Below are 12,302 nucleotides of genomic sequence, written 5' to 3' on the forward strand. Positions count from 1 at the left end.
ACATGGCAGACCAATCCAAACTCATCTCTCGGCATGTCCAGCCAATCCATTATCTCAGCCAATCATGGCTAGCGGGACGGATGCTGTCTTTCTCCATGGCTAAACCAACTAGGCTCATAATTTAACAATTGTATTCATATTTACAGATAGCATACAAGTTTGTTATTAAGGCACACGTTCCAGAAGGCATTTCTGCCAAAACGTGTTTTTTTTGTTTTTTTTTAACTTTCCTGTGAAGTTGTGATGCCCGTCATACGCCTAGTTTCCTGAAACGAGTCACATAAGCATCCTCCCATAACTAGATATTAGCCTACATGGCTGAACAGGCCATTGGCCGTTTAACTACACTTTAATCTACACAGCATCCATCTACAGTGCATTCAGAAACCCACACCCCTTGACCTTTTCCACATTTTGTTGTGTTACAGCCTGAATTTCAAATGGATTAAATGTAGATGTTGTGTTACTGATCTACACACAGTACCCCATAATGTCAGTGGCTTTCTTTTTAGGCATGTTTACAAATTCATTCAATTAAACGCTGAAATGTCTTGAGTCAAGTTTTCCAGCCTTTTGTTATGGCAAGCCTAAATAAATCCTGTTTGCAATAAAGTAATACTGCAAAAAATGTGACAAAGAAGTACTATTTTTTGTCCTGATTTACAAAGCGTTATGTTTGGGGCAAACACAACACCACCGAGTACCACTCTTCATATTTTCAAGAATAGTGGTGGCTGCATCATGTTATGGGTATGCTTATCATCGGCAAGAACTAGGGAGTTTTTTTAGGATAAAGAAATAAAAGGAAAAGAGCTAAGCAAAGGGCAAAAATCTAGAGGGAAAACTGTGCTTTCCAACAGACACCGGGAGACAAATTCACCTTTCAGCAGGACAATTACCTAAAACAAAAGGTAGAATATACACTAGAGTTGCTTAACAAGACGCCAACTACACAGAACTTGAGTGATTATTTTAAAGAATGGGCAAATAACGTACAGTCCAGGTGTGCAAAGCTCTTAGCCTTACCCAGAAAGCTGTAATCGCTGCCAAGGGTGATTCTAACATGAATTGACTCAAGGTGTTAAATACTTATCTAATCAAGATGTACTACTGTATTAGTGTTTTATATTCAATATTTTTGTGTAGATCGTGAACTAAAAATGACAAATCCATTTTAATCCCACTTTGTAACACAACAGAATTTGGAAAGTCAATGTGTGAATAATTTCTGAAGGCATTGTATTATCACGGCATTATTTTACCCAGTGGATTTCTATTAAGATAATTAGGCTCCTCTGAGGCAAGAAACATTAATAGGAGTTTAGATTTTTCTGATTTCGTATAGTATATCTAATATATTAATGGTGTGGATATCGGAGTGGATAATGTGAACATATTAGGATTATGACACATTCACACAGTTTTATTCATTTATCTAAGGTGTGATATCCCAAATTTGACACCCTAGGCTACATCTTGGGGCTGGATTGGCCTATATGACGCAGTCACACAGCCTATTATTCATTCATTTCTATGAGGTGTGATTGTGTGAACTGTAAAGTAGACCTAATAAAGAAGATGGGCTGTGTGTACGGCTAGCAGCGCTACCACCACTGTCTACTAGTCTGACAATGTGATTATTGTCCTTGTCAGCAGTGAGAGAGAGAGAACACATCACTGTAAGGGGAGTGAGAGTGAAGAATGAATCAGTCGGTTCCTCTCTCATTATTCACAGCACATCTGCTTCCCTCCATGACTCACCATGCTAGTTTGGTCTGCTAGAAAAATTAAGATTGATAAAGCAGGACAGATCAATCTCAGCCAGTATTTCAGTGATCTTTAATATTAGATCATTATTTTTTTCAAGTTACATTTTACTGGTTCATACCCGTATGGCATGCTTAGCTGCTACCCATAGTAGTAGCTAAGCACACCAATGTTGTTAGTTTACAGTCTTTCAGAGCCTTGGAGATTGTCTAGGGATGGTGTTATAAATTATATGCTGTATTAAAGAGTGTAGGAGTTGTTTCATCTTTAGAATCCAGGTGTGGATACTGAACCCGATGTGGATTGAAATGTTTATTTCCTATTTTTCAAAGTCAATTCTTGACTTAATATGGGTTAATTCTTTGACAAACCTTTTACTGGAAGTTGTCTCTCTCCTTGGAATTATTTGTTAAGTATTCAGCCTCCTGTTTTGCAGCCACATGGAGTGAGACCCTCCTGGCAGAGGGAAGCCCATAGAAATATAATTATAAGAACAGGAATGTCCGTCCCATGGTGGCGGGAGATGCATTAGCACAGCAGCGGTCCTTTGGGGAAGGGGGAAGATGGATGGAAGGAACACAGGAAAGGAGAGGGGGAGATGGAAGGACTTCGTCTGCCCGTGAAGCTATCTATCCAGTGCTAAAAGCATTCAGAGGACATCCTGTTTGTTTGCCTGCTTTCAGGGTTTTACACTAAGTAACGTGACTGTCTATGACACCATATGTGTTGAAGTGGCCCTGGGTGTTCAAGCTGGTCAAGGCAAAGCAAGACTCATATTCGAGACGGCTCTGAAATTATTCTTGTTGAATGCTTTTTATTATTCCATATGGAATTCCAGCTGCTGATGGGTAGCGAGCTAGTAGTTCTGTCAGTGTCAATCACATTCCCTGTGCTCCTCAACCTAGGCTAGGTCTCCTCAGCCTGCAGCTTCTAGTCCCTGAGCCAAAGGTTAGAGTTGGGCTCCTCTCTCTCACACACACCAGATGGGAAAGGACAGTACATGCTGTAAGGGAAGAGAATGTCACCCAGCCTGCCTGTATAGCCCCAACCTGCACCCCCCTCCTGAACACAATAGGCACTGACGACCACAGAGAGATGGCATGACATTATGTCCTGAGACGGCTGCTACACTACAGCCACAGAGACCCCAGGTGCTGCCGGAGGAATGGTGTAGGGTGTGGGCCTAATGCTGCTGGGAAACCCCACGCTTCCTTTACTGCCCAGCCCAAAGTAATACCATTGTCATAACAGGGTACTATACCCACCCAGCTCGTAGGTATTGATGTCTTTCCCTGTCCATAGACTGCTTTCATGGTAAGGAAAAAGCATGTAATCATAGAACTACACTACATGACCAAAACTATGTGGACACTGGCTCGTCGAACATCTCATTCCAAAATCACGCGAATTAATATGGAGTTGGTCCCCCTTTGCTGCTATAGCAGCCTCCACTTGTCTGGGAAGGTTTTCCACTAGATATTGCGGCGGGGACTTGCTGCCATTCAGTCATGAGCGTTAGTGAGGTTGGGCACTGATGTTGTGCGTGTTTGATGGGGCTGAGGTCAGGGCTCTGTGCAGGCTAGTCTAGTTCTTCCACACCAATCTCGACAAACCATTTCTGTATGGACCTCGCTTTGGGCACGGGGGCATTGTCATGCTGAAACAGGAAAGGCCTTCCCCAAACTGTTCCCAGAAAGTTGGAAGCACAAAATCGTCTAGAATGTCATTGTATGCTGACACGTTAAGATTTCCCTTCACTTGAAATACGGGGCCTAGCCCGAACCATGAAAAACAGCCCCAGACCATTATTTGTCCTCCACGAAACTTTACAGTTGGCACCATGCATTTGGGCAGGTAGCGTTCTCCTGGCATCCGCCAAACCCAGATTTGTACGTCGGACTGCCAGATGGGGAAGCGGGATTCATGCACTCCAGAGAATGCGTTTCCACTGCTCCAGAGTCCAATGGCGGCGAGCTTTACACCACTCCAGCCGTCGCTTGGCATTGCGCCTGGTGATATTAGGCTTGTGTGGCTGCTCGGCCATGGAAACCCATTTCATGAAGCTCCCGACAAACAGTTATTGGGCTGACGTTGCTTCCAGAGGCAGTTTGGAACTCGGGAGGTAGTGTTACAACCGAGGACAGACGATTTCTATGTACTTCAGCACTTGGCGGTCCCGTTCTGTAAGCTGGTGTGGCCTACCACTTTGTGGCTAAGCCATTGTTGTCCTAGACGTTTCCACTTCACAATAACAGCACTTACAGTTGACCGGGGTAACTTTAGCAGGGCAGTCATTTTACAAACTGAGTTGTTGGAAAGGTGGCATCCTATGACGGTGCATCGTTGAAAGTCACTGAGCTCTTCAGTAAGCCCATTCTACTGCCAATGTTTGTCTATGGAGATTGCATGTATGTGCTCGACACCTGCCAGCAACAGGTGTGGCTGAAATAGCCTAATCCACTCATTTGAAGTGGTGTCCACATAGTTTTGAATATATATAGTGTATTTCTATATGGTTCTATATCTATGCAAGTAATCCTCACACTTCCTATGGAGCCTAGAGTAGCAGAATAATACCAGAGTAATACTCACCCAGATATACGGACTCAGGTAGTGTCAGCGACATGGGTTTCTGCACCCACAGCCAGGTGGACAGGGGTACACACAGAGATCCTATAATTCACATATATTCTATAGGCTTTGTAATTCTGAGTACACAGGCATTTAGAGATGTCCATGGACTGACAGCCAAATGGATAGGATAAGAACTGAGACCTGGCGATTTCCTTTCCTGCCTGCTAGGATCCCGAGGAACAGGCTCTTCTCTAGAGCTCATGGTCTGCTCAATATTCCAGCTGTGATGGATAGACACATTAGGAAAGCTAATGACTGAATCAGTAACAGTCGCCCGATTCTTCACAACCACTGCACAGCAGACCACAACCCTGTTCTTTTCTCAGAACTCACTGGACACACACAGGAACACTGCCTATGTTTTTAAATGAGATCAAATGAAAAGGCCTCTATTAAAACAGGAAGGGAAATTATTATCTTCTGTGAGCGGCCTGTCTCTCTCTGTCTCAAATCAAGGGGATAGTCATTAAAACTAGTTTTTCAACCACTCCGCAAATTTCTTGTTAACAAACTATAGTTTTGGCAAGTCGGTTAGGACATCTACTTTGTGCACGACACAAGTAATTTTTCCAACAATTGTTTACAGACCAGATTATTTCACTTATAATTCACTGTATCATTATTCCAGTGGGTCAGAAGTTTACATCCACTAAGTTGACTGTGCCTTTAGACAGATTGGAAAATTCCAGAAAATTATGTCATGGCTTTAGAAGCTTCTGAGTCAATTTGGAGGTGGACCTGTGGATGCATTTCAACCCACTACCTTCAAACTCAGTGCCTCTTTGGGAAAATCAAAAGAAATCAGCCAAGACCTCAGAAAGAATATTGTAGACCTCCACAAGTCTGGTTCATCCTTGGGAGCAATTTCTAAACGCCTGAAGGTACCACGTTCATCTGTACAAACAATAGTACATAAGTATAAACAGCATGGGACCACGCAGCCGACATACCGCTCAGGAAGGAGACGCGTTCTGTCTCCAAGAGATGAACGTACTTTGGTGCGAAAAGTGCAAATCAATCCCAGAACAACAGCAAAGGACCTTGTGAAGATGCTGGAGGAAAGTAAATATATCCACAGTAAAACGAGTCCTATATTGACGTAACCTGAAAGGCCGCTCAGCAAGGAAGAAGCCAGACTACGGTTTGCAACTGCACATGGCGACAAAGATCATACTTTTTGGAGAAATGTCTTCTGGTCTAATGACCATGGTTATTTTTGGAGGAAACGGGCGAGGTTTGCATGCCGAAGAACACCATCCCAACCGTGAAGCACAGGTGTGGCAGCATCATGTTGTGGGAGTGCTTTGCTGCAGGAGGGTCTGGTGCACTTCACAAAATAGATGAAATCATGAGGATGGAAAATGATGTGGATATATTGAAGCAACATCTCAGGACATCAGTCAGGAAGTTAAAGCTTGGTCTCAAATGGGTCTTCCAAATGGACAATAACCCCAAGCATACTTCCAAAGTTGTGTCAAAATGGCTTAAAGACAACAAAGTCAAGGTATTGGAGAGGCCATCACAAAGCCCTGACCTCAATCCTATAGAGAATTTGTGGGCAGAACTGAAACAGCGTGTGTGAGCAAGGAGGCCTACCAACCTGACTGGGCCATAATTCACCCAACTCATTGTGGGAAGCTTGTGGAAACGTTTGACCCAAGTTTAACAATTTAAAGGCAATGCTACCAAAAACGAATTGAGTGTTTGTAAACTTCTGACCCACTGGGAATGTGATGAAATAAATCATTCTCTCTACTATTATTCTGACATTTCACATTCTTAAAATAAAGTGGTGATCCTAACTGACCTAAGACAGGGACTGTTTACTAGGATTTAATGTCAGGAATTGTGAAAAACTGTGTTAAGATGTATTTGGCTAAGGTGTATGTAAACTTCCAACTTCAACTGTACCTGAACCACTAGTTTTAAAGTGTTGGTAGAGTTGTATTGCTGTTGTGTTCCACGATGTCTACCAGCTGACATTAGTGCACTATATAGGGAACAGTGTGCCATTTCAGACACAGCCAGAGTGTTGATTTTGTGATTGGATATATCAGTAGAAGATTGTCACTGTTCCAGTTGGTCATTTCTATGCATGGACTTTGCTGGCCCTGTATGGGCTGATACACTATACAGTGGGGCAAAAAAGTATTTAGTCAGCCACCAATTGTGCAAGTTCTCCCACTTAAAAAGATGAGACACCTGTAATTTTCATCATAGGTACACTTCAACTATGGCAGACAAAATGAGAAAGAAAATCACATTGTAGGATTTTTTATGAATTTATTTGCAAATTATGGTGGAAAATAAGTATTTGGTCACCTACAAACATTTCTGGCTCTCACAGACCTGTAACTTCTTTAAGAGGCTCCTCTGTCCTCCACTCGTTACCTCTATTAATGGAACTTGTTATCAGTATAAAAGACACCTGTCCACAACCTCAAATAGTCACACTCCAAACTCCATTATGGCCAAGACCAAAGAGCTGTCAAAGGACACCAGAAACAAAATTGTAGACCTGCACCAGGCTGGGAAGACTATTATTAGGAAATGGAAGACACACTAGACCACTGATAATCTCCCTCGATCTGGGGCTCCACGCAAGATCTCACCCCGTGGGGTCAAAATGAGCACAAGAACGGTGAGCAAAAATCCCAGAACCACACGGGGGACCTAGTGAATGACCTGCAGAGAGCTGGGACCAAGTAAAAACGCCTACCATCAGTAACACGCTACGCCGCCAGGGACTGAAATCCTGCAGTGCCAGACGTGTCCCCCTGCTTAAGCCAGTACATGTCCATTTCCGTCTGAAGTTTGCTAGAGAGCATTTGGATGATCCAGAAGAAGATTGGGAGAATGTCATATGGTCAGATGAAACCAAAATATAACTTTTTGATAAAAACTCAACTCGTCGTGTTTGGAAGACAAAGAATGCTGAGTTGCATCCAAAGAACACCATACCTACTGTGAAGCATGGGGGTGGAAACATAATTCTTTGGGGCAATTTTTCTGCAAAGGGACCAGGATGACTGATCCGTGTAAAGGAAATAATGAATGGGGCCATGTATCGTGAGATTTTGAGTGAAAAACTCCTTCCATCAGCAAGGGCATTGAAGATGAAACGTGGCTGGGTCTTTCAGCATGACAATGATCCCAAACACACCGCCCGGGCAACGAAGGAGTGGCTTCGTAAGAAGCATTTCAAGGTCCTGGAGTGGCCTAGCCAGTCTCCAGATCTCAACCCCATAGAAAATCTTTGGAGGGAGTTGAAAGTCCATGTTGCCCAGCAACAGCCCCAAAACATCACTGCTCTAGAGGAGATCTGCATGGCGGAATGGGCCAAAATACCAGCAACAGTGTGTGAAAACCTTGTGAAGACTTACAGAAAACATTTGACCTCTGTCATTGCCAACAAAGGGTATATAACAAAGTTTTGAGATAAATTTTGTTATTGAGCATATACTTATTTTCCACCATAATTTGCAAATAAATTCAATAAAAATCCTAAAATGTGATTTTCTGGATTTTTTTTGTCTCATAGTTGAAGTGTACCTATGAGGAAAATTACAGGCCTCTCATATTTTTAAGTGGGAGAACTTGCACAATTGGTGGCTGACTAAATACTTTCTTGCCCCACTGTATATATTCCAAAGTATGTGGAGGCCCCTTGAAATTTAGTGGATTCGGATATTTCAATCACACCAGTTGCTGAGCAATGTATAAAATCGAACACACAGCCATGCAATCTCCATAGACAAACATTGGCAGTAGAATAGCATTACTGAAGACCTCAGTGACTTTCAACTTGGCACCGTCATAGATTGCCGGCCTTTCCAACAAGTTAGTAAGTCAAATTTCTGGACTGCTAGAGCTGCCCCGGTCAAGTGCGGTTATTGTGAAGTGGAAACATCTAGTAGCAACAACGGCTCAGCCGCGAAGTGGTAGACCACACAAGCTCACCGAACAGGACCGCTGAAGCATGTAGCTCGTAAAAATTGTCTGTCCTCACTACCAAGTTCCAAACTGCCTCTGGAAGCCATGTCAGCCCAATAACTGTTCGTCGGGAGCTTCATGAAATGGGTTTCCATGGCTGAGCAGCTGCACACAAACCTAGCAGTGGAAACTGTTTTCTGGAGTCATGAATCACACTTCTGGGTTTGGCGGATCTGGGTTTGGCGGATGCCAGGAGAACGCTACCTGCCCGACTGCATAGTGCCAAATGTCACAGTTTGGGCTAGGCTCCTTAGTTAGGATATCTTAACGTGACAGCATAAAATTACATTCTAGACAATTCTGTGCTTCTAAGTTTGTGGCAACCGTTTGGGAAAAGCCCTTTCCTGTTGAAATGATAACCGCAAGACGCATACAATGACAATGCCCCCGTGCACAAACAAGGTCCATATAGAAATGGTTTGTTGAGATTGTTGTGGAACAACTTGACTGGCCTGCACAAAGCCCTGACCTCAACCCCATGAAACACCTTTGGGATTAATTGGAACGCCGACTGCAAGCCAGGCCTAATCGCCCAACATCAGTGCCCGACCTCACTAATGTTCTTGTGACTGAATGGCAGCAAGTCCCTGCAGCAATGTTCCAACATCTAGTGGAAAGCTTTCCCAGACGAGTGGAGACTGTTATAGCAGCAAAGGGGCGACCAACTCCATATTCATGCCTATGATTTTGGAATGGGATGTTCGACGAGCACGGGGGACATGCTTTTGGTAATGTAGTGGATGTGGTTGAGAATGAGGATGCATCCCAAATGGCACCCTATTCCTTATGGAGAGCACTACTTTTGTCTCTGGTCAAAAGTAGTGCGCTATTAGGGAATAGGGTGCCATTTGGGCAGTGCCCTGAGTATCCTCAGGATGGAGAGGGTTCTGAGATGAGATGGGGGACAGACAGCGGTCTCATTGCATTCCCATCGTGTTGTCATGCCAGGCAGAGAATCAGGCACACTGTGTGAACATCACACTTTCCAGTCTCAGTATCGCACAACATAACACAGCCTCCTGCTGCTGTCTACTGAGACAGTTACCAGACATGCCTCTCAATAACGAACCATACAGATTCTAGCCTCAGTCATAACCATCATTATTTTGATAACTGTGCTGAGATGTTAAATGAGTTGTCCAGTCTGTCAGCTAGCTAGACTATATGCTGAGAACTTTCTCTCACACCTTTTACTTTCTCAATGAATTTAAATGTGTTCACACATGAGTCATTCAGGTTTTAGCCCACATGATAAGTTAAATGCTAGGAAGCACAAGTTTTTCCTCACCAATGTAACTCAGTATAGTCAAAGATGTAGTCATTTAATTGTAGTCTCAATCTGGTTACCTATAAGTACAATATAGTTATGTTTCTAGGTTATTACATATTTATTAACTTAATTCCGGAATACTTCTAAACTCCCCACAATGCACTATTTGTCAGCGTCATGAACGATCTACTCTACTCTGGCTACCAAGTTCGTATGCTGGCTCGGTAGCTAGCTCAAGCTGGTTTACGATAGCCACACCTCATGCTATTCACAGATTTTGTGTTCTGTGTTCTCCAGTGGGAACCCTTTAGTACGGCAGACTCTGCCGGGAGTTTTGTAACTTTTTCTACCTTGGCTTAGTGCTAGCTGACGGACATCTGTAATCTATCCAATTTGGATTTCAGCCCGGTGAAGCGCCCGCCTCCCCCTCGTTTTGGTAGCTAACTCGGCATGGACTCATTTAAACGTGCGTTACCTTTGGCTGGGCCCCAGCCGTCCATCTGTAAGTCTCTGCTCTCTCTTTTAATCTGCGGTTATGTTTTAGTTGTGTTGTATTCTAGCTGGTCTCCAGTAGTTGGGCTTTAGCTTGCCGACCTACACCGTGGTGGTTGGCTAGGCTAATAGCTAGTTGGCTAAAGAGCTAATGTGATAACTGCATATACCTAACATTTTTTGATAACTGGTTAGATTGTGTTATATATTTCCAAACCTTTGATTTACTTTGATGTAGCTGTAAGATAGGCATTGATAGCAACTGGCCAACTCAGTGCTAACGTAACATTAGCAGGCTGGTAGGGCTAATGTTAGCAGGCTAGTTGGCTAGCAACGTTGCAAGTAGATTTGTAACAATAAATTCATAAAGTATTTGCTTCTAACTTACCTGAACATTTTATTGAAACCAGCAGTCGTGAGTGCAAACAATTTGCTTTAATTTTAAGTTATACATGGAAGTTATATCTGTTGGAATTTACATTATAAGGAATAGGCTGGCTTGCCGGGTCCTCCATATTACATCACACCCTGGAAAAACATTTTCTGACATGACTTCGGCATTCTTTGGTATGATTCCAAGGAATCATTCAGATTTTACATGAGCAAATAGTCCAATTTGTATCGATTTTTCCTCCCTCCATATCACAAACATGATTCTCCTATCTCTCCTCACCACCAGTGTAATTTGGTGCCAGCCCCTGCCAGGTCATGGCCTGTCCAGGACGTTAATTTGAAGATTGATCACACCACAGCCTATGGTTGCCCAAGGCTAGCCTCCTCAATGAAAATATATTCTTTTGAAATCAATAATCTGCTTGGCTGGGATATTGGTTGGAGGATGATAGGACACCGAATGGTTATGTCCAAAATGGCACCCTGTTCCCTATGTAGTGCACTACCTTTCACCTGGGCCATGTCAAAGTAGTATACTATGTAGAGAATAGGGGCCAATTTAGGACCGGCTACTCGCTGGCTGCAGGTGGATGTAACAGATGGGTCTTTTTATATCCCCCATAGGTGCAGTCCTTCCTGGCTTGGCCAAGTCTCAGCATCCCCTCTGTGTCCATGTTTCAGTGATTAAAGCTATTTTTGTGTCTGCCTTCTCCCAACAGAAAGAGCTGTGCAACATGATTCTAGACTGCTGTGCCCAACAAAGGACCTACGAGAAGTTCTTTGGTCTTCTAGCAGGGGTAAGAAGACCAAATAATATATATTTATATATATTTTTTAATTTAAATATAACCAAAATATATATTTCATCATTTTCCTTTATCCCTGAGACAATTTTCATTAACTTATGTTGCATGCTGAAAGTTGGAATTTCATCACCCTTGAAATTACATTTGTTGATAAGCCTTGTAGTTTACTACAGTGCAGTTCATTCATTTGGCTTTTTACAGGAATTTGTCTCGCATTCAAGAGCACTGCATTAAGACCAACTATATTCTACTCTCAACTAACATTGTTGACTCTGTTCATTTCTCAGAGGTTTTGTCTGCTGAAGAAGGACTATATGGAGAGTTTTGAGGCCATCTTCATGGAGCAGTATGAAACCATCCATCGCCTAGAGACCAATAAACTGAGAAACGTTGCCAGGATGTTTGCTCATCTCCTTTACACTGACTCTGTCCCGTGGAGTGTATGTATTGTAGCTCTCTAGGGTTGCGTCTCAAATGGCACCCTATTCTCTATATAGTGCACCTCCTTTGACTGTGCCCTATGGGCCCTGGTTGAAATTAGTGCACTACATGGGGATTAGGGGGCCATTTTGGCCACAGTAACTCAACATCTCTAACCTAAAACCTTGTGCTGACTCTGCCGTTACTACGCACATGGGTTCGTGACATAATGCATCCTTTCTTTCATATCAGAATGTATTACAGCATCAATATGGCTTTAAATCTTATTGATCGATTCATCTAACGCTGGGAATTAAGGCAACGTAGTTGGTGATTTGAGTTCCCTTCAACAGCTACTAATCTAGTTACACTGCGTGTCTGTGTGTTTCTCAGGTGCTGGAATGTATTAAAGTCAGTGAGGACACCACCACGTCGTCCAGTCGAATCTTCGTCAAGATCTTGTTCCAGGAGCTCTGTGCCTACATGGGTCTGCCCAGGCTCAATGAACGACTCAAGGATATGTACGT

General features: G+C 43.1%; 1 protein-coding gene across 2 annotated transcripts in view; it reads left to right on the forward strand.

Moving 5' to 3' along the window:
* cwc22 (CWC22 spliceosome associated protein homolog) overlaps window positions 1–12,302 on the forward strand; it is a 50,259-nt gene that overhangs the window by 34,211 nt on the left and 3,746 nt on the right. For both annotated transcript variants that reach the window (XM_021579540.2, XM_021579541.2), the window contains exons 16-18: window positions 11,269–11,346; window positions 11,643–11,795; window positions 12,169–12,296. In XM_021579540.2, coding sequence (XP_021435215.2) covers window positions 11,269–11,346; window positions 11,643–11,795; window positions 12,169–12,296 — 359 coding nt within the window. The remainder of the gene's footprint in view (window positions 1–11,268; window positions 11,347–11,642; window positions 11,796–12,168; window positions 12,297–12,302) is intronic.

This window comes from Oncorhynchus mykiss, chromosome 22 (genome assembly GCF_013265735.2).
Source record: "Oncorhynchus mykiss isolate Arlee chromosome 22, USDA_OmykA_1.1, whole genome shotgun sequence".
NCBI lineage: Eukaryota > Metazoa > Chordata > Actinopteri > Salmoniformes > Salmonidae > Oncorhynchus > Oncorhynchus mykiss.